Genomic DNA, 22,353 nt, shown 5'->3' on the forward strand with positions numbered 1-22,353 from the left:
AAAAAAGAGTGTAATTTTTTTCTCTCTTCCTAATTTTTATGAAAACCTCACAACGTTTATAGTAGAAAATGAAAATATTCGGATGTGTATAAATATACAATAAAATGATATTCATCTGTGGATCTTAAAACTAAAAGGTTATGACTAATGATATAATTTTTTATGTACTTTTTCATGTATTGCAATTTAATTTTCTGAATGAAAAAACAAAAAAAAATTCTGAAAAGTTGTTGCATATGTATTACAGTTCTATTGAGTCAAATTATTCATCACTTTTTTCCTCATCAGTTCACACCGTGAATAAAAACCAATTGGTCATGGTATAGGCCAATTTTGTGATGCATCTGATTTCAATTCGAATCCTATTCAAGTTTGGTTCACTTCGGCGAAAACAATTTTGCTTGTATTGTTTTCGGGTATTTGAATTTTTAGATTAGGTCATTGGATTTCCAGCGACTTAAGAAATATTGCTTTTTCAAAGAAAAATTCAAAAATTCTTAAATGACCTGATATTTTCAGATATTCGATCATGGAAGCGGGTTTTTTAGATATTGATCTCCAAAATTATTTGATTGAATTTTCTTGCTTTAGATATTTTAAGATATCTGAAAATGAAAAATTTCGATCTATATCTGATACAAAATTTTCGGATATTCGTGAACAAAAAAAAAAGGATCAGATATCCAATTTACTTGATCAGATCGATCGAATCAACCATATCGATGCATACCCCTTAATAAGACTGTAATATTTGTGAACTTAAGTGATAAAAAAGCGCCACAAAATAATTCGACTATAAAAAATCTGAACCCAAATCAAATTTTAAAAAATTAAGTCTAAATAAAAGTGGATCAAATATAAATTTCATAAACTTTAATCAGATCCAACCAATTCTCATTTCTATCCATATTGAAAAGACAAAAGAGTACTACCTCCATTTTTTATTATATACAATGATTTGGCATAAAATTGAGAGGAAAAATATCTAATCGTTGCAAATAATAGAAAATGGAAGTAGTATATTTCTTGAGAAGATAGGCCTTGGATCTACAAACTTCAAGTGCAGCATACAGTAAAATTTTACAAAAGAGAGACTTAGGGGCTTATCCATTTTCTTTATCTTCTCTCTCTTCGTCCTTGAGTTGAAACCATGGCTACCACCTCCCCAAACTTGCATTCTCTCTCATCTTCTTTCTCTCTCACAAACCATTCCTCTAATGTCTCTGCAACTTCTTTCACTTTCCAAATTCCAAAGAAAACACCACAAATTTCCTGTTTTTCCTCCAAAAAGACAGTTTTTGTACACCCAACTGAGCTTCATGGCATGAGCTATGGTTTCTCAAATGTGGGTACCATTGCTTCTGCTCATACCCAAAACAGTTTCAATTTTCATGGTATGTATCTGCTTTACAAGCTGGAATTTCTATGATTCTTTCTTTTGTTTAAGTGCTTTCTTTTTATGTACATTAGAAATAGTATGAGCCTTATTTGATGTATGATTGTTTTTTTTTGTGTCGTTTAATTGATGGGTTGGTATTGTTGTGACAGAAACAATTAGCGAAACAAAGAATTAATGAAACATTGACACGAGGATTTAACGTGGTTCACTAACAAGATGTTAGCTAGGCCTACACACAGCAGGGAAAACTGATTTTATTTGGTTTAGGAGAGATAACATATTACAGAATTGTGAAAAAACACCAGAGGCTGAGAATAATAATAATAATGAGGGTTTATATATACCCTTGTTTGGTTAATCCTAGCGCCAGATAATTCAAGGCATATTTCAACGGGTAGAAACTGATTAATTTTGCATCTTGTTGTTACTAAATTGAATTGTTGTGAGTGGCAAGTAAGAAGTTTTTAGGATTTTATTAGCTTGACAAATTCAGAGAGTGAATTTGTAGGAGAGGTGATGAATTGTTGTACTTGAGTTGGGAATCTTTACCAACGTGGCTAGAGATTCACTGACTAATTGCTTCAAAATGAAGGCTCCGTTTGGTTGTATAGAGAACATTTTTCGATCTATGGCAACATTTTCCAAGGGAAATACGGTTGTAAATTAGCATTGGTTAGTTTGAGATAAGGAGAATTGGGAATGAAGGAGAGATGGGGAGAGGATGGATAGGAGAAGAGAAAGAGGGAGGTAAGGAATATGGGGTATATCTTCCTTTAGAAAGAAAATTGGTTCTATCCTTGGGAGAACTATTTCCACTTCTACAGACTGAACAAGGAAGATTAGGAGAACTACTTTCCAAGAAAAAAAAAGTTTTTCTCCGAACCAAATACTCTTGAAAACGGATTATAGTCCCACATTCTAGAGCCAAAATGGGCAGTGCGTATAAGCGATTATTGGAATACTTGAAGAAAGTTATCGTTGTTTATGGGATGCATTATTATAGATGCTCGAGGAAGTCTTTTGCATACTTGATGATGCATCCGATTCAAGGCTGCCCATCGTTCCGTTCTCTTTTCTTTAGTACCTCAAAAGAAAGAATATAATAGAATGTGAAGCTTTTGATTTTTTAAAATCGAAGTATAACATTCTTGGGGATGATGGGCTGCATCATTGTGATTCAAAAGATCTGCCTTAGTTGTGTAATTATCTGATGGAGTAAATCTTTTTAGCCTTGGAATTGTTTTTCTACAATATTGGCATTTTAAATTCCATAACCTGTTTGAAGCTTCTGTTCCGGCCTTGTACCATTCCCAGGTATTCACTTAATTAAAGTGTAAGATATACTTGTTTTTTTCATGGCTGACTGTGTGGATTGTGGAACCTGAAGAAGGGACTGGAGAAGGTAGGTATGAGTTTAAATATTTGCTCTTTGATATATGTATATAAGTTGGATGTGTTTTGGAAAATGATTTGTCATAGAAGTATCCTAGATAAATTAAGTGTGGCTCCTGCTGCAAAATTTTGGAGCTAGTGTGAGAAGTGAGAACAGATGAGATTGCCTGTTACTAGGCAAGTGACTCATGCATGAAGTTCAGTAGGGAGATTGGCAATTCCCATTGTCCCTGCATAATGGTACTCTTAAGTTATTTCTACTTATCTGCTGAAAGATTGGTGGTATGGCAGCTTTGAAGAAATTTAGGACAAGTTTATCCTGTGCATTAGGTTCCTTTTACTCATGTTTTCTTTCCATTTTCTGGCTTTGGCAATATGTTGCAAATGAAGTTTAGTATTAGTGAAACCAACGGCGCCTTCTCCCTTGAAATTTTAGATTTTGTAGCATGGCGTTTGGAGATCAAATTAGATTTGCATTATTGTATAGTTGGAGACCTAGAAGAGGATAAACAAGCATACCTCACAACCATGATTGTAGGAACTTTTGCTCTTCTATACTATTTGGTCTTAAAAATCAGTTTTGCACGCTTACAATCTTTCTTAAGCCTATAATTCTTTAGGAATTGTACCATTTAGTGGAGAGTATTAGGAATTCAGTAAATATATAGCTTATGGTTAAAATGCAATTTTTTGCGCTTCTAAATAGTCAAAGTATGCCACATACTAGTGATTCTCTTTTCCTATAGCATTGTGCCATGTGTAAATGACTGTGCAATGCTTTCCTGCACTATTATTCGGTGCTAGAAACTTATAATCTATTTATTATTTCTTGTCCAAGATACTTCTTTTTTCTTCAGGAGGTTAAAGGGACACCTGTGTAAAATTTGAATACTTTATATTGTCTTTAAATTTTATGCCCTTTTCTTGACAGTTTTGATATTTCTACAGCTCTTAGTTTGTTACACTCAACTTTGACCTTCTTGGAACTGTTACCTTATAGTGATTTTAAAAAATAGGGTTTGTTTGTGTGCTAGCTGCTAAACAACTCCTAGGTGCTCAGGGTGTGTATGAGTATTATGCATTTAAGTCAGCCATCAGGTTGTTTTACTGATGCATCAAAGTTTCTAAGATCAACCATCTTTTATTTTTGTTTGTGTTTGTGTTTGTAAGATGAGGCTCAGTAGGGTACTCCTGCTAGTATGCATTAGTCCTGAGGACTCATAATGTACTTCCTTAACAATCAAGGAACTACTAATGTATCCTGAATTTAAAGGTGTCAATAGTGGCTTTACCATATTTATATCTCTTTTCACTCCCTTTATTAACGGAACTGAGTTGTGTGGTCCCATCTACTGATCATATCTGTCTTATCTGAATTTTCATACGTAAGCTTATTTCTCCATGATATGAAAGAATTGAAGCTTCAAGAGATATCAATTAGTGTGCGTTCTCTTCACCTTAGAAAAGTAAGTTTCAGGGTTGCTTGGGGGCTAACACAAGGTGAAATTAGGGTTGACAGGTTCAGTCAGGTCTAATAAATTCAGTTTAGACAAGTTCAGGTGAAGAGAACACACCCTTAGTCTGTTTGAATAGTGCTTCTAGGATGCCAGATATGTAAAGTAGAGACTTTGATTCTGGCATTTACTGAATCAAGTACATTATTGTGAATCGATTTAACAAAATAGTACATGCAGATGCAGTTTCTTCCATGAAGAGGCCTGGCTTGGGTAGGGATCTCATGGTTGCTCAGGCTACTGAAGCAGTTGCAACAACCACAGAGGCGCCTGCTGCTTCTCAATCCAAATCCACTAAAAAGCGTGAAAAAATCAAGTACCCTCGGAGAGTACTTGATGTATATCAGATCCTTCAGGTCCCCATCATAACTGAGGCTGCAATTAAGAGTATCGGTGATGAGAACACCCTCCTCTTCACTGTTGATGTTCGTGCTGATAAAAAGATGATTAGGGATGCCATCAGTAACTTTTTTGGTGTTAAAGTTCGAAAAGTAAATACTTTGATCAGGTGAATACTGGAAAACACTTTTTTGGATATCAAGAATTTTGTTTTTTTGGTTTTTCTCGCAAATGATTACAAACAGGCCTTTGATTATTGATTTTATGTTGTGTTTGCAGGCCTGATGGAACAAAGAAAGCATATATTATGTTGAGCAAAGAGTACAATGCTTCAGATCTTGCGAAGAAGATAGGAATTTTTCCTAACAGTAACTGAGTTGAATGATTTTAGATGTATAGCTGTGGCCTTCTTTCTCCTTTCTTGACGAATACAGCTATTTTTGAAGCCTCATTTCGAGGTAGGAGTTAGCTGCTGTAAGATGAATGTTTGTTTCTATAGTGCATCTCTCAAGTGCGTAACTCATTCCTGTTGTGCAGTGTTCACACACTTAAGTTGGTGCATTTCGATTTACACATCTGTATTTTATGTATGCGGTTGTGGTGTTAAGCTTCAAGCTGGTTCAAAATGGTCTTAGTTTGGGCTAATGGTTGCGTAGAAAGAGTTTGCAGCAAGTGTTTAGAGTTGAAGCAAGAAGCAACAGTTTCTTTCCTATCAGTTTGTTTTTGATCAAAATTTTTATATGTAACTACCTTCCAAATGAATTTAGTTCCAGCTCTACTTCATGAATTATCAGCACCATGGTAAACATCGCGAATTTATGTTTTGCTACATTTTCTTGTATATTTTTGATACAGAAAAGAAAACTAGGATAAGGCTCCTAATATGGGGCCAGCTTAAAACATCCTTGCGGATGATATATGGCTCAATATCACTTTTCTGAATTGATAATGTATGGTAATGCAAGTTTGTAAAGGTATGATTTATTTTAAGGGCTGATAATGACATGTGATTTCTTTTACAAATTAAACTAAGCATCTACTAAATGGGTTGTTAGAGTATGTTTAATATAGTCCTAGTTTTTTCCTCCTAAAGATCTTTTTATTTGACACTTGTTAATGGTTCACACATGTTTATACCTCATAATCTTTCAATATAGAATCAACAATTGAGTTCTTCGCATTTCTAAAGGATTATACCTATTAGTTAGTTTCTTTTAAGTACTAATACTCTCGGAATTTCTAATCATACTATTAATACTCTTTTATGCATGTTTACTCTTCGAATGTGTGTCTCGAAAAGTATTATCTCTTGATCTATGACTTACTATTAGCAAATTTAATTAAAGAATTAATCAGATAGCAAATGTTAACAATATGAACCTAATCAATTAGAGATTTTCAATAATTAATGAACACGTTACAAGGTTCATAGGATAATGTATAGATTTTCAAATCCATTGAACAAAGATATAAAAAATTTAGATATAAGAAGGAAACTTTCTGCATTTTTTTTGTTGTTTAAATTCATGTTATTCTGAAATTAATTTTGATATTTTTTTCTAAAATTCTACTCAAAGTTAAACTTAAAATATATTAAACTTTAATCAAGCTATCTGAATCATGATATAAGATAAATTAACATGATTACTAAATTAACTCTCTATTTTCCTTAAACTTTTTTTCCTACTTTATTTCTTATTTTCGCCGATTTAACTCTATTTTTTCCCAACTAAACTTCATCTTCCATGAAATGAATTAAACTTTACTTTAACTTAATTCAATTCAACTCAACTCCATTAAATTCAATTCTCCAGTGACGAATACATATAAAATACAAAGAAAGAAAGGAGAATTTAAACCGATGATCTATCATTTACAACACCTCAATTTTAACCATTAGGCCAAGACTTTAACGCCATACCAATTTTTTCTCAATTTCGAGTTGGTTAAAAGTCAAAACCAAGAGGCAAGAGCTACCATTTTCTTTTCCAATGGGAAGAAGAGAGACAAATACTATGTCTAAAATTCTAAACCTTTGGTCCTCTCTAATTTAAAATCCCATTCAAAAACCCCTAACAAGTACTATAACCAACACTTCCTCCACTCTCTTTCTCTCTCATTCTCTCTTTCCGCCGCCACCACAAAAATGACCTCCGCCATGAACTTCACCGTCAAACCTCATTCCCCTTTTCTCTCCACCACAATCCGCCATTCTCAACACTCCTCTTTCTCTCTCCTCTCTTTCCCCCGCTCTTCTCCTTCCTCCATCCGCATGTCTCTCCGCGACGACGGTCCTTCCATCGCCGTCGTCGGCGTCACCGGCGCCGTTGGTCAAGAATTCCTCTCCGTACTCTCCGACCGCGACTTTCCTTACCGTTCTATCAAGCTTCTCGCAAGCAAACGCTCCGCCGGAAAACAGATGTCGTTCGAAGGAAAAAATTACGTCGTTGAAGAACTCGACGCTAATAGCTTTGATGGCGTCGACATTGCGCTTTTTAGCGCCGGTGGATCGATTAGTAAACAGTTTGGACCTTTGGCTGTTGAAAAAGGAACTATTGTTGTTGATAATAGTTCTGCTTTTAGAATGGTGGAGGATGTTCCTCTTGTTATTCCTGAGGTTAATCCTGAGGCTATGGCGCATATTAAGGTTTCTAATCGAAAAGGAGCTTTGATTGCTAATCCTAATTGTTCTACTATTATTTGCTTGATGGCTGCTACTCCTCTTCATCGTCGTGCTAAGGTTTGTTGTTCTTTTTCATTGTTGAAGTTTTTGTGTTTTTCGTTTGTGTTGAAAGTCGATTTTATGGTAGAGATAGTTGTGATTATGACTTCCGATGTGTAAATGTTAAGCTCAAGAAATTTAGATTGAAGTTGAAGTTGAAGTTGAAGTTATGATATAATGCTGTTGAATCATTATTATTAGAACTTAGAAGGAAGAAAATGAGACTGCTCTTTTTTTGTCTTTCTCCTTAAGTTGAAAATCGATTTTATGGTATAGACGCTTATGATTATGACCTTCAAATGTGCAAATGATAAGCTTAAAGAATTTATATTGAAGTTGAAAAGGATATAATGCTGTTGAATCATTTTTTGTTGAGTTATTTCAGCTGAATGTAGGGTGAATTGATGAATAATGATATTGTAGTGCTTTAACTTAAATAATGAGGCAGAGTTGCTTCTGTTATGTATAAGGGAGGTAAATTTTATTAGACAGTGCATGTGGTAAATTTTACAGGTTACGCGTATGGTTGTCAGCACATATCAGGCAGCTAGTGGTGCTGGTGCTGCTGCGATGGAAGAACTTGAGTTGCAAACGCGTGAGGTTTATCAAAATCCTTTTATATTTTGATTTCTCATTTGTGCTTTGTAGGGTTTCTAGTAGAAATGGAAGCATTGTTGCTTTTGATTGATGTATTGATCTATATTGCATTGGTTGATGTGAAGGTTTTGGAAGGCAAGCCTCCAACTTGTAACATTTTTAATCAGCAGGTATTTTTAAGTCTTAAATATTTTGCATGATGATGCTTTTTCAACCCTTTTCAACATTTAATTTGTCTCCTAATATTTTTTTCGTGCAGTATGCTTTTAATTTGTTCTCCCACAATGCACCAATAGTTTCAAATGGATACAATGAAGAGGAAATGAAATTAGTAAAGGAAACCAGGAAAATTTGGGTAAGCAATTGAATTTGTTTCCATTGCTAAGCTATCATACATTGTTCAGGGTTTTTAGTTGTGGCTTTGGTTTATCACTTTATTGCTTGTTAGTTTACATGGATGTTTTTGAGTAGTTGGCAATAACTTTTCCTCATTTCTCTTGTAGAATGATATTAATGTCAGAGTTACCGCTACATGTATAAGGGTTCCTGTTATGCGTGCACATGCTGAGAGTGTAAACCTTCAATTTGAGAATCCCCTTGATGAGGTACCTGCTTCAACTTTTCGATAATCTGATGTACATATTTCTTTTGCTGTCAGTTTCATATGTTTTATAAGAAGTTTCCATGAGATTATGAAACGCAAAAGCAGCAAAGATCATTGTTGCTCGTAAATAATCTTGTAGTAAAGACAAGGTTATTTCAGAGCTGATTCATTGATGTAACAACTTTTGCAAGGAAAACTTGTCTGAGCAAATAGGTCTAATCTACAATTAGGCCCTACCATTTACATTACTCTTTTCCATATATTGAGGATTCAAAGTGCTCTTTGCACCAAAAGAAAGCAAATTGGTGACGTTGTGGCTCATAGTTAATGGCTATGATTGCTATACTAGCACCATGTTTTATTTACATTGGTTGATTTTCAGGCGAGTCATTACCTGCAGTAATGAATGAACCAATTTATTAATCACTTGGAAATTGGAATAGGTTGATCCTTTATTTTTTTGGCTGTCTAAGATCAGCTTGCCATTGTGACTCTGAGGTAGCAAAGATGCGCTTGTTGAGATGGATATGCGGGAACACATTAAAAGATGGAATTCGGAACAAAGACATGCGAAAGAGGGTTAAAATTGTAGAAGATAAGATAAGAAAGAACTGATTAAAATGTTTTGGGCTACATAAAACATGACTAGATATGACGCACTGGTTATCCCCTCGAAGAAAAAAAGATATGACGCACTGGTTAGGGCAGCGGAAAGTTGACAATTGGAGATTTTGTAAGTCAGAAAGGCTAAAGATGACTTGGATAGAGGGTGTTAAAATGATAGAGGAAAATTAGGTTTGCAGGAGCTTATAATGTTTGAAGAGATTGGTGGCAATGATCGATGTGCGCGAGTACTAGAGATAAAATCTTGACTTGTGGTGTTGACCTCATTTGTTGGGAATTTGGGATCAAGGCTCTGACATTGTTATTGTTATAGAAAATGGATCCCATAAGAGAATATGCATAACTATCTGTCTAGATAAGTTCCCTTGGCCGTTAAGGTGCAGTTTACTTCCTGTCTTTCTCTAACCAAGTTACTGTGCAAAATAGCTTATGCTCAGTGGCTATATCCTCTCTTAAGTTTTTAGTTGATTTTCCTCCATTTTATATTGTGTTGATTATGCCCTATAGATTAGGTTAACTTGAAATACCATATTAGATGATCACATGGTGGGTTGTTCTCACTACCTCCAAGGCTTAGCTAATGTATTATGTATCACTTGCTTTCTGTATATGATGCACAATTTAATACATAGTTTTAGTTAATCAAGTTTTTTTTTTCATATATGTAATGCAAATATTTCATGTTTTGGACATCGACAAGCTACCATCCCGAATGTGTTAAATTGTGCATCATTTGCCTTCTCTATACCTCCTCTTTGCATATCATTACAACACCACCTCATCCCTTTTAAAAGACCTCCTAAACTCAATTATATTCTCATTATTTTTTCATCATTACCCCTCTTGAGGTTATCCCCAGTCCGAATATTCCCTAAGAGAGTACCACTCCGTGCAAATTCTTTGTGATAGGACACTGCAAGAGAGATCTTGGAGAATGCTCCTGGTGTGGTGGTAATAGATGATCGTGCATCAAATATCTTTCCGACCCCCTTGCAAGTATCCAACAAGGACGATGTTGCTGTTGGCAGGATAAGGCGTGATGTCTCTCAAGATGGAGATACTGGGTATGAGCCTCTCATGCCATTCTACCCTCCACTTTCTTCTATTTGTCAGTTTTAGAATAGTAACGACTCAAATTGGTTATCTTTGCAGGTTGGATATTTTTGTTTGTGGTGATCAAATACGCAAGGGAGCAGCACTTAATGCCGTCCAGATTGCCGAGATGCTGCTATAGATTTGTTTCTGATGGCTGATCTTGTATTTTTGGTGCTGGGGTGTACGTGGTGTATAACAGCAGCTTATATTCCCCCCCCTCTTTTTTCTGGAAAGAGTTTTGTGATTTAGCAATCTGTATCATGCTGATCTGTACAATCGAGTGGTAATTTTGTTTTTCGAGGTGAAATAAGGTGTCTGTATTCATTTTTGTTTTGCAGTGTATCTGGGGGACTGGTAACATCACACATGAAATTGCCATGGGTTCATGTTGAAATCTGTTGCCTGTGAAGTGCCCTCCCCCTCCTTTCGTAACACGCATATACTGATATACTAAAGAAAGTTGCAAAGTTTTAGAGGTATGGCAAAAGTTTTACTGACTCCCTCAGTTTTGTTGTCCTATGCTCATCATTTGGTACTTAATAATAGCAAAATATATGGCGCACGCAGTATTACTAAGTATTATACTCTCACTTGAAGTTCATCAATGTCACCGAGGTTCAAATTGAATAATATCCATGACTGATATACTCTCAAACCACAAACGTGACATATTTGACCCAAAATTTCTATCAATTCATGTTCATCAAAATGAACTTACAAATAAAATAGTGTTGGTATGTGACAAGCTTACAACTACAATTTATGTGGCATACTGATAAACCTTTAATTGATTAATGGTCAGTCTATAATTATAAAGTACTGTTGATGAAAGAGTCATTTTTCATTAACTAATAATCCCTCTTAAATGAAAAGCAAGTTGAAGTAAGCTAATAGGTTTATCAATGTGGGTTGTTCGCGGGCATCAGTTTCAATTTTGGCATGAGCTTGGTATGTGCCTGACACGACACGATTTTTCCTTGTCATGTTTCAGGCTCAGCATCGCCCTACCCGTGCTCAGCTCTTCATATACCTATCGTAAATTAAAAATACTAACTACTTTGTGAAAGAAATTTGAGCCCTTAAGGAATTGTTTCTGACATTTAAACTTGTAGCTATCTAATCTCCTTATTCATTTCCTAGAAAAAGAAAATTGAAAGTTGTGGTTGCCAAAAAAATCTAAGCGAACTTAATCTTACGTTTGAGGAAGCTCAGAGTTTTGATTTGGATGAGGTTGTTTAGAGCAATTGATGCTATTAAACAAAGATATTACTACATTAGTTCGTTAATTGGAGTTTATCATTATACTTCCTCCATTTTGTTTTAAATGCAATAAAGGAATATCTTATGTCTCAATAAAAAAATACCCCTTTGTTGTATTTAAGGCTCCGTTTGGTATGGCGTAAAACGTTTTCCCGGAAAACTGTTTTCCTCTATTTTCAGTTTTACATTGTTTGGTTGGCAAAAGAGTGTAAAACCATTTTCCCTTGGGGTAAAATTACTCTCCCAATGATGGAAAACCATTTTCCTTTCAAAATGAAGGGAAAACTATTTTCCTTATCTCTCTTGTACACTTCTCTCACTACCTCCTTACTTTCCCTTTCATTTTTCTTTCATTTCATCATTTTTCTTACATCGAACCAAACAACGGAAAACTAATTTTGGAATTATGTTTTCCATTGTAAATTGTTTTCCATGAAAATCATTTTACACTGAAAATATTTTACGCCCTACCAAACGGAGCCTAAAACGAAACGGAAGAACTATATACGATTTGTATGGAAAATTAAAAAAGGTAGTACACTGTACATGTGTGTGACTATAGAAACCTTCCCTCCCTGAAGCTACAAACTTATTCTTTTCTGGTGCGCCATTCTTTTGTCATGAATATTCTGTATTTACACGTGCTAAAAAACTGGGACAAAGAAAAACAACCAAAATGAATAAACTCCATGCACAAGCAAGGAATAGATTATCATGAGGGTATACTATTTTCCCTACATTCTACTGTTTACGATCGTTTCTCATGGTATAAATACCTCCATTTGCATCTTCCTACATAGCTGCAACTCGATTTCTCGTCCCTTTCACCAAAAAAATTTGATTTACAGTTTAAGAAAAGCCCCCAACAGTGAGGGAATAGTACATTGTAGTAGGAAAGAAAGTAACACCATGGGAGCAGAACTATCAACTGCAATTCAAGATAAGATAATAGAGCTTGAGAAACAAGTTACGTCCATGAAGATCGAGGTGTCGTCTACAAATGCCAGTTTAGATGCGTCGAAAAAGGAGGCAGAAGAGCTCAAAGAACAGCTATTGAGTTGCGAAAAGGCCCAACAAGACATGGAAATGAAACTGCAGAAGGTATGTGATCAACTCTGTTCTACTGAGTCTGAATTAGAATCTAATAAGCTTGAGTTAGAAATTTCTAAGAAAGAATTCAACAAGCTTCAAGATCAACTTTCCATATATAACAATCATAGTCAGAATATTGAAATGGAACTACGTAGAGTACAAGATCAACTTTTTGCAACTACTTGTGAGTTGCAATGTGCAACTGATCAATTAGAGGCTTCGAAGAAGAGGGTAATGGAGCTTGAGGAAGAGATTTGCAGTTGTAAGAAGGAAACTAAAGAAGTGGAAACGAAATATCAAAATGTGCAGATTCAGATTTCGGAATATGAATCCGAGTTAGTATCTACTAAGAACGAATTGAATTCCTCGAATGAGAAGGTAAAAGAGCTAGAGATTCAGCTTGTGTCTTGTAAGAATGAAAACGAAGATATGGTAATCGAAATCAGAAGGATACAAGATGCAATTTCTAGTATGAAACTTGAGTTAGAATTAGCTAGAAATCAACTAGAATCCTCCAATAAAATGGTAATAGAACTTGAGGAACAAGTTTTCAATGGTAAAAGAGATGGTAAAGTTGTGGAAGAAGAGTTACAAAAGGTACAAGATCAACTTTCTGTAACCAATAATGAATTACATTCAACCAAGATGTTGTTGGAGTCTTCTGAAAAAGATGCACAAGACTTGAAGCGTCAATATAATATTTGCAAGACAAAAGTTGAGCATATGGAAGTAGAGATAAAAGATGTATCTGATCATCTTGGTTTGAAGAATAATCCCAAGGTGAAGTCCACTGATAAAAAATCAGAAGTTTCTATATTACAAAATGAGATTGGTCTTGGTCATGTGTTGGAGTTTAAAGATCAATTCGACATTTCGAGTTGGGTTCTTCCGGACACTCGTGAAATTCATAATAATAAGCACAATGATGGACCAATGTTCATATCAATTGACCATGAAGATGAGTAATTTACTCAATGAGATTTATCATGTACTTTTTAGTTTTATGACTTCGTTTTTAATAAATAACTTTGATGCAGTGTTAAGAAGATAGACATGTCAGTAGCATAGATCTTATAGCATCTTCATCAATGAAAATTATCGCTTAATTACTATTCTATATTATAAGTATCTATATTTATATATTCTTCTAAATAAATTTAGTATAGATCATGATTGTAAGCATCAATGATTAGATCCACTACCTCAATAGAGCAAACCCCCATCGTTCGTTATTAATTACTAGTTTCACTTTCACTTTCAATTTACGTTAGACAATGCAAACTCTTAATCATTAATATCGTCAACTATTAACCAACAAACAACATAAACGACAACATACGATAGTAGATGATAATGAGCATGAGAAGCTCGCGAGCAGCTCGGGTTCAGCTCGGTCAAAGCTCAGCTCGAGCTCGGGCTCGGCTAGGAACTTCAAAACGAGCCGAGCCGAGCTAGGCAAAGCTCGACTCGTAAAGCTCGTGAACAGCTCGATTAATTATTTTATACTAAAAAAAATATTTTATATTTAAAAATTATTTGTATATATTAAAAATTATCTATATATATTAAAAATTATATTAAGTCAAGCCTGAACCTAATCGAGTTCATGAGCCGAGCCTAAACGAGATCACGAGTCGAGCCTAAATGAGCTCACGAGCCGAGCTCGAGCCGCAAATTCTAATCACGAGCACGAACCGAGCTTGGCTCCCCCAAGTTCGAGGAGCTCATAAAAAGTTTAACGAGCTCGAGCCGACTGCCGAGCCCAGTTATATTCGGGCTCGGCTCGGCTCGCTCGATAAGCACCCCTAGTCTAGACAACGATCATGTTTTGGCTTTAGCATAAGGAGTTCTTTGTTTACTAGGTATCCATGACCTTAACAGCATATGGGGCACTCTCATCAAGAGTGGTTGTATAATCGACAACATGTTTATATTGAACCATATATGTAATTGAAAATGTTGTCAAAAGTTGTTCAATTCATAGTAGTTGTGAATTAGGCACAACTGAACCTTATTATTTATAATATTGAGAATATGGGTGGCTAAGTGCCAACCCTTCTAGTCTTACAGCTAAAAGCAAGGATGGATATAAAACTCTATGTATCCCGACTTTTCAACCGTATCAAACGACCACAGATCACTACTGCGGTACCAAGATATGGAAGATCGGAAAACTACTCATATTCCTACCATCCCACCATCATCACCTCATGTTGTCATCTTCCCTTTACCAATCCAAGGTCCAGTCAACTGCATGCTCAAACTAGCTGATCTTATTCTTAAGTTAAGCGATGCTACCATATCTGTCACCTTCCTCACCACCGAGTTCATCCACAGCCGCCTTCTTCTCCACTCAACTGCGGCGGCCCGGCTTTCGGACACCTCTCCTCACTTCCGTTTCGAGACCGTGCCCGATGGGCTCGGACACAACGAGAACCCCCGGGGAACCTATCAGCTTGTTGACTTGACCATGACCCTAGAGGGTCAGGCTCAAGCCAAAGGTAGCCAGCTAAGAGAAGTGCTGGCTTATGGCTCGGTTGAACCAGAACTTAAGAAAGTAGTGACATGTATTATAGCTGATGGATTTTTTGGGTGTATGGTGGATGTTGCTAAAGAGTTGAAGGTGCCGCTTGTTTATTTTGAAACTATTAGTCCTTGTGGACTTTGGACTTATCTTTGTGTTCCTAACATGATTCGAGCTAGTGACCTCCCTTTCCAAGGTTAGTCTTCCATCTAATATTATTTCCTACTGTGCTAGCTATCAATGATATATATTTAGCAATTTCTAATATTGATAGTAGCGAGTGATAGCCTAGTGGTGTTTAATTAGTGCCAGATTATGTACCAAATATAATGTATATTATTGCTCTATGTGGAACATTGGGGTTTGGCCATCGATCAACTTAAATGAGGTTTCCACCCAAAACCCAATTTCTCGCTTTTGTTCTCCTTTATGAGATACTCTATGTGAATGTGTAAACTGTTAATTAATGGGGTTTGTCCATAATTTTTGAGTTTAATGTGAATCTCATCGAACTCTGGTTGTATATATATGATTAATTGTTAACCATGATACTATGATTGAGCTAAGAGGAGGAAGAGTTGGGTATACAAGATCATACAGGTTAATATTTGTAGATTCATTGCTGACTGCTGAGCACTTTGGGTCCTAATTAATGAGTAAACATATCTCCCATCTAGGATTTTGAAATCTAAATCAAGGTAGTAATATTATATGGGCATGATTGCACTTTGCAGTTTGCATGCTCTGGCTGATGTCAATTTTTAATCTAACAAAAACAAGCAGCTAGTAATTTAGTGAGACTTGTTTCTCCTATATCAACAACATAAATTAGAAGTGTTTTTTTTTCACTTTCAAGTACTAAAACGTTTTCAAGTCACATGTAGGAGAGGAGGACTTAGATGCAGCAGTAACCAGTGTGCCAGGGATGGAAACCTACTTGAGGCGCCGGGATCTCCCGAGCTTCTGTCGTGCTTTCAACCCGAACAGCCCTCGCATCCAGCTTGTACTCAAGGAAGCACAAACTTTTTCAAGAGCTCAAGGACACATATTGAACACCTTTGATAAGCTTGAAGGTGAATTCTTTACTCACATGCAAGCTTTATGTCCTAATTTGTACAACATTGGACCTCTCCACTTGAACCTCGAATGTAGGATAAAACAAGAATCCGCCAAGTCATTTTCAAACAGTTTATGGCAAGAAGATAGAAGCTGCTTGGTGTGGCTTGATGCTCAACCCCAAAAATCAGTCCTCTTCGTGAGCATTGGAAGTCTTGCGGTCATGACAAAGGATCAGCTCATGGAGATTTGGTGTGGTTTGATAAATAGTAAGACGAGGTTTCTGTGGGTTAGAAGGCCAGACTCGATAATCAAGTCGAACAATGAGGAGGCTGATCAAAGCCAGTATTCGGAGGTTCCCTCTGAAGTTATAGAAGGCACAAAAGATAGAGGTTGTATTGTTAGATGGGCACCACAAGAAGAGGTCTTAGCGCATAAAGCAATTGGCGGGTTTTTGACTCATAGTGGTTGGAACTCGACTTTAGAGAGTATAGTTGCAGGTGTTCCAATGATTTGTTGGCCATTCTTCGTCGATCAACAAGTGAATAGCAGGGTTGTAAGTGAGGTTTGGAAGATTGGATTAGACATGAAAGACAATTGTAATAGAGTTGTGATTGAAAAGATGATCAAAGATCTTATGGGAACTCGAAAAGACGAGTTCTTAGCAAGGGCTGATGAAATGGCTAAGTTAGCCGCTCAAGCTGTGGCGGAAGATGGATCTTCCTATAACAGTTTGAATCGTTTAATCGACGATATTATGTTCATGAGATTTCCTATACAAGATAACGTTCTCTTGGACTAAATAACAGAACTGCATTAACAAATAGTAGGAAGTAATCTAGCTAGAAGTTGCCTTCAACTTTGCTCATAATCTAAACAATTTTATATGCTTAGTATTTCAATCTTTCTTTGAGTGTTTATGTACGTCGTCCTCTAAAGTTAACACAAGTTCTTATATGAGATGGGTGTATAGTGATTTACGCTACAATAGAGGTAAAATTTTGTCCGAAATAGTTAAATACCAAGACTATATTCACCAGTATATATACTTGACCTCATTATCGAGATAGTTAATCTGCTTTGTATGTTGCTCAAAATCCAGTGTTTTAAGCGTACTAAATACGTAGAGACTAACCGTCATGTTGATAGTACTTAAAAATTTTAAAATTTAATATTGGAATTGAAAAAAATAATTATTTTTCATTTAGTAGATATTAAAAAAATACAAATTCCTAATCTACTTAAGATACATGATTACAGCATGAATACAATATGTTAGTAGGATTGGAATGAGAAACCAAACATGAAACGGAGCCATTGTAATAAGGAGAATTTATCATCATAAATTCCAAGTTTGAGTGATCTTCCTATATTAATCCCAAATTTGATTTATGTAACTAATCCCAAATTTAGTGATACTCTTTTCCATGGCTGCAAACACATGGGGAGATGATGGCCTTTGAAGACATTTAGTGGTTGAACGAAAAATATAAAAAACAATAAGCAGTATAAGGCTTTTAAAGTCAATGGAGAGGGTCTCACCAATCACCACAGAGTCAATTTAAGTAATCTCAACCGCATATAAACCAAAATCGGGTTCCAAAAAGTACTGAAACACTCCAAAAATAACCAGATTTGAAGGCTATAATACACGCTTTTATACATAGCGGGAGCCTATACAATACAAGTATACAACAGACCTTGTGGAATATATTCTAAAGTCATAAGAGAACATATCCATGACTAAGGGGGCGTTTGGTTAGGGGGTTACAGGAAAGGGAAAGGGAAATAAGTTGATTCAATTCCCTAAAATCTTGTTTGGATTGGAGTTTTGTTTCTCATTTCCGCTTCATTACCCCAACTTTCTCTATTTTGATTACCCACTACCCCCTCCACTTAGAAATGGGGAATGAAAAATCCTTGACCATCACCTTTGACCACCCAACCCTATCAACAACCACCTCCACCACCCCACTTCTATGACGCCAACCCACCTCTGTCAACCCAACTCTACCCCCACCTACACCACCGCAGCCCCCGCAACCACTGGCACGACAACCACCAAACCACCTCCAATACCCATAAAACCACCAATATAACCCAAACTCGCCTAGAGCCCATATACCCCATAAACCAAACCACCCAAATTCGCCCAGAGGCCACCCCAAGTGCTCGGAAACCACCTAGCCCCTCCCCAATAACCACCCGCAACCCATAGAAATCCACCCAAAAACCCCCGAAACCAACCCCTTCCCACTAGAAACGCACCCTAGCCTGCCGATGTCCCACCCCAGCCATTCGATAACCCACCCTAGACCCACGGAAAATAACCCACGACTACACCATAGATCTGTTTCGTTGCCGGAGACATAGAGGGAGGTGACACAGAGAGTAGCCCGCGAGAAAAGGAATGAGTGCCGAAAAAGAAGTCACCGGAGAAGAGAGTTGGTTGCCAAAAGAACAAGAGAGGGGAGGGTTTTTTTTCAAACCCTTTCTCTTGTTTTTACTACCAAACATGTATTTTAATTGAGGGGTTTTTGATTCATTTCCCCTCCTAACCTATACTTGATTCATTTCCCTTTCCCCTCTTCTAACCAAATGCCCCCTAAATTTGGACATACAGTGACCTTTGTTTCTATTACGAATATCAAGAGAAATATATAAAACACATTGTATAAGACACTTTAAGTCAATGTGGATAGTTTCAACAACCTTAGTGTCAAGCCAAGGTAGCCCAAAGACCGTTTAGAATATCCTTGATTAAAAAAACACCTAGATCGAAAAGCTCCCAAAATATATTTTTATGGCTCACATGCTTTTGCCTAATCTCATGGCCAGGAAAGCAAATCTCATGGGATACATCTTGGGATCATAGGACACCATTTGAAAGGATGTCCTTGACTAAGAATGACTAAGAATGGGCCAATGGTGGCCTTTGAAGCCATTTCGTGGTTGAATGGAATATGTTAAAAAAACTTATAGGACTTTTTTTAAGTTACGTAAATCATCTAGATTACCAATTAGTAGATCCTGAACCAAGGTGTAGGATGAGCATCCTACACCAGCTCCAAAACGCAAGGCTAGAAGAATGAAACGCACCATTCAACATGCAAAAAAGTAATTGATTTGACAGCTAATGTACATTCTCATTACATCCAGTGTACATGTCGAAAATTCAAAAAGTAATTGATTTGACAGTTACTATTCACCATTTAATAACTGATTTGATGTCAACCATCATCATTTTCCCCCATATACTGTTCACCACTTCTCTCTTTTCCACACTCAACCTCCTTGTACATTCTTGGCTTCGTGGTTGTTAATTCACAAAATAAAAATGTACAATGACAACCCCTCAGCTGAAAGTAACCCAATTCCTGAAGCTGATGTCAAGTGAGTAATTTGCAATCTTTGTACACTGGGTGTGTTGATGTTTGTTCACTAATGAAATTCAATATGTACAATTACAGTCTCATACCGAAATTCACCACTTCTCTCTTTTCCACACTCAACCTCCTTGTACATTCTTGGCTTCGTGGTTGTTCATTAATAAAATCAAAATGTACAATGACAACCCCCAGCTGAAAGTAACCCAATTCCTGAAACTGATGTCAAGTGAGTAATTTGCAATCTTTGTACACTGGGTGTGTTGATGTTTGTTCACTAATGAAATTCAATATGTACAATTACAGTCCCATTACTGAAATATGTCAAGTGAGTAATTTCCAATCTTTGTACACTGGTGTATTTGATGTTTGTTCACTAATGAAATTCAATATGTACAGCTACAGTCTCATACCAAAATTCAATAAAATCACAATGTACACTGATGGTAATTGCTTTGATCACTGAAAATCCCCAAATGTACACTCGTATATTATTGTACACCAAACCATATGCATTTGTACATTAAAAAAATTATTTCACGTGATGAGAGAGAAAAAGCTGACCCACTTTCAAAAATACTGCCAAAAGCCAGCCACATGGGCAAGGTGTAGGATGCTCATCCTACACCTCGGTGTAGGATCTAATTTGCGCTAGATTACCACATAGCCATCCCAAGTAATCACATAAGCCCTCCGAAGGGTCCGACAAATAAACATTGTCAACTACGAAAGAGTCTTGTAACACCCCAGAATAGCAAAGTTTGAAGGCTTTTGGACATTGCAGAAGGTTGGGATAGATACATCAAGAAATGTATCTTAAGTTTAGAAGAGATCATTGGAAATCATATACTTTCTCTTGTTTCGTTTTAAATGTAATAAAGGGGTATTATTTGTTAGATATAAAATATTTCTTTGTTGTATTTAAAACGAAACGGAGGAAGTATGTGTTTTAAGATGGACATATCTTAAGCATTTCGGGACCTTTGGAATATCCCAGATAAAATATACCTGGTTAATTAGAAAAAGTCCTGAATTCCTCTAAAAGTCAATACACAATGTTTAGATATTTTTGGGTCCGAATACACTAGTGGAGAGAAACACAAGGGTTGCGGTCAAAACATGCTGCGTTTTTGGCCAGCAACCCTTGTTGTAGCAGTCCTTCACTAAAAGTGAAGAGCTGCAGTTCTAAAACAAAGCCCTTCTTTGTACAAAGAGTTGCGGTTTTGACCATAATCGCAGTTCTTTTTGTATTTTTTTACTCCTAAATATATCAAGAAATTTACAACATAAACTAGTAATATTGAAAAGCCGAAAACATCACAGTCGACTTTGGAATAAACGCAAATAATATATCGAGAAATTACTTACAGTTGAAAAACGCAAAAAAATCCTAGATTAACAGTCACTAACGCTTAACAAAAAAACATGATAAATCCTAAAATTTCGACCAAACCCTAGATCTGGATGTTGTGTGATGGTGTTCGTTGTTGGTGTGTGCGACGAGAGATTTCGGATATGGATGCAGCGACGACAAAGAAGATTCCGGCAACGTTGGATTGAGAGAACGAAATGACGAGGGGTGTAGTGGCCGTTAGAGGAAGATTGCCTTTGATTTTGGCACGGTCGAAGAAGATCCCGGCGACGTTGTTGGTTTCGTCGACTTTGGAAGAGGTGTGATTGTAGACAGAGATCGGGAAACCTTTTTTGGCGATGTTTAAGGCGAGGTTTTGGCCCATTACTACAAGAAGTGGGGAGAGAGAAAAGATTTGCATTCACCATTGTTGTTGAGGAGAGAGAAACTGTAACACCTTGAAATTTTGCTCCTAAGTTTTTCCGCGTTATTTTTCGTTTCCTTAACTGTTATTTTGCCATTAAAATTAGAATATGTTATCCTTAAAACTTTTATAACGTATAAATATGTATCTTTTTGTTAACTTTATAGTACATTATTTTTTTAAAATTATTTGATTAGAAATTATATATTTTATAGTAGCTAAACTACGTGGTTAAGCTCCGTTTTATATTTTAGCAACTAGCGTTTTGGACCATTTATGTCCCGAGAAAGGTTCGACTTTCTATGTACCCAAGTCTGCTGGTGAAAAATGCTTAGTAATGAAGGGTTATTTTCATAATAGTTGAAGAGTTTATAACCCTCTTGTAATCCCCCCACTTTAATTCCCTTATTTTGATTTTTGTAACCCCCCTCTCATCATCTCTTCTTATCCTTCTTTGGAGATGTTATAACAACATAATTTATTGTCCATAACCCCGTATCAGCCGGCCAAAGTGAAGAGAAAAGAGGAAAAAGAAACTGTTTGGAGCCTCCTATCTTCTCTCTTTTTTGCATTTTCGGCTATTTCAGCACACTCCTTTTGTTAGCATCGTATCTCTTTCGTTTCTTATCGGAATTGGGCGTGTGAGTAGTCGAAATTTATCTACTCGAAAAGATCTTGCTCGTTGTGTGATTTATTTTTGAAGAAAGTGAAAACATGACTGCATTTTTCGTTTCAAACAGACTAGTCCACCGGTTTTTCATGGAGTTTTCAGGAGCGCGTTATTCTCTTCTTTCTCTGTCATTCTAATATTGCTTTCCACCTAAAATCAAGGTAACTAATGGTTTTCCTAGATCGATTAGTATTCGTATAGGGATTATGCTAGTTTTAATAGTTAGGTTAGGTTGTTTTATTGATAGTCTTCATGCTCTTGTTTGAGTTATGTTCATGATTAGTTTAGTTAGGTTAGGAATTTT

At 36.3% G+C, this 22,353-nt stretch overlaps 4 protein-coding genes across 5 annotated transcripts; all 4 read left to right on the top strand.

The window, feature by feature from the left end:
• The first annotated feature begins 1,041 nt into the window (after nt 1-1,041).
• Nucleotides 1,042-5,473, top strand: LOC104902691 (50S ribosomal protein L23, chloroplastic). 2 transcript variants are annotated; one of them, XR_008967602.1, is made up of 4 exons: nt 1,042-1,394; nt 4,486-4,813; nt 4,924-5,102; nt 5,182-5,473. XR_008967602.1 is itself a non-coding variant. In XM_010690563.4 (3 exons), exons 1-3 carry the CDS (start codon nt 1,151-1,153, stop codon nt 5,018-5,020), a joined length of 669 nt encoding a protein of 222 aa, XP_010688865.1. In that variant the 5' UTR covers nt 1,042-1,150; the 3' UTR covers nt 5,021-5,473. The 2 variants fall into 2 exon arrangements, 1 of the variants encoding a protein (XP_010688865.1); XM_010690563.4 differs by having other exon boundaries at nt 4,924-5,473.
• Nucleotides 5,474-6,630: 1,157 nt separating this feature from the next.
• Nucleotides 6,631-10,614, top strand: LOC104902692 (uncharacterized). The gene is made up of 7 exons (XM_010690564.4): nt 6,631-7,384; nt 7,880-7,966; nt 8,089-8,133; nt 8,223-8,318; nt 8,467-8,568; nt 10,101-10,255; nt 10,344-10,614. Exons 1-7 carry the CDS (start codon nt 6,791-6,793, stop codon nt 10,423-10,425), a joined length of 1,161 nt encoding a protein of 386 aa, XP_010688866.1. The 5' UTR covers nt 6,631-6,790; the 3' UTR covers nt 10,426-10,614.
• A 59-nt stretch (nt 10,615-10,673) lies between these two features.
• LOC104902695 (uncharacterized) lies at nt 10,674-13,849 on the top strand. The gene is made up of 2 exons (XM_010690567.3): nt 10,674-10,762; nt 12,395-13,849. The coding sequence occupies exon 2, from the start codon at nt 12,456-12,458 to the stop codon at nt 13,602-13,604; it is 1,149 nt and encodes a 382-aa protein (XP_010688869.2). The 5' UTR covers nt 10,674-10,762; nt 12,395-12,455; the 3' UTR covers nt 13,605-13,849.
• Nucleotides 13,850-14,709: 860 nt separating this feature from the next.
• LOC104902694 (7-deoxyloganetic acid glucosyltransferase) lies at nt 14,710-17,262 on the top strand. The gene is made up of 2 exons (XM_010690566.4): nt 14,710-15,358; nt 16,047-17,262. Exons 1-2 carry the CDS (start codon nt 14,737-14,739, stop codon nt 17,018-17,020), a joined length of 1,596 nt encoding a protein of 531 aa, XP_010688868.2. The 5' UTR covers nt 14,710-14,736; the 3' UTR covers nt 17,021-17,262.
• The last annotated feature ends 5,091 nt before the right edge of the window (nt 17,263-22,353 follow it).

The sequence above is a fragment of the Beta vulgaris genome, chromosome 9 (assembly GCF_026745355.1).
Source record: "Beta vulgaris subsp. vulgaris cultivar EL10 chromosome 9, EL10.2, whole genome shotgun sequence".
NCBI lineage: Eukaryota > Viridiplantae > Streptophyta > Magnoliopsida > Caryophyllales > Amaranthaceae > Beta > Beta vulgaris.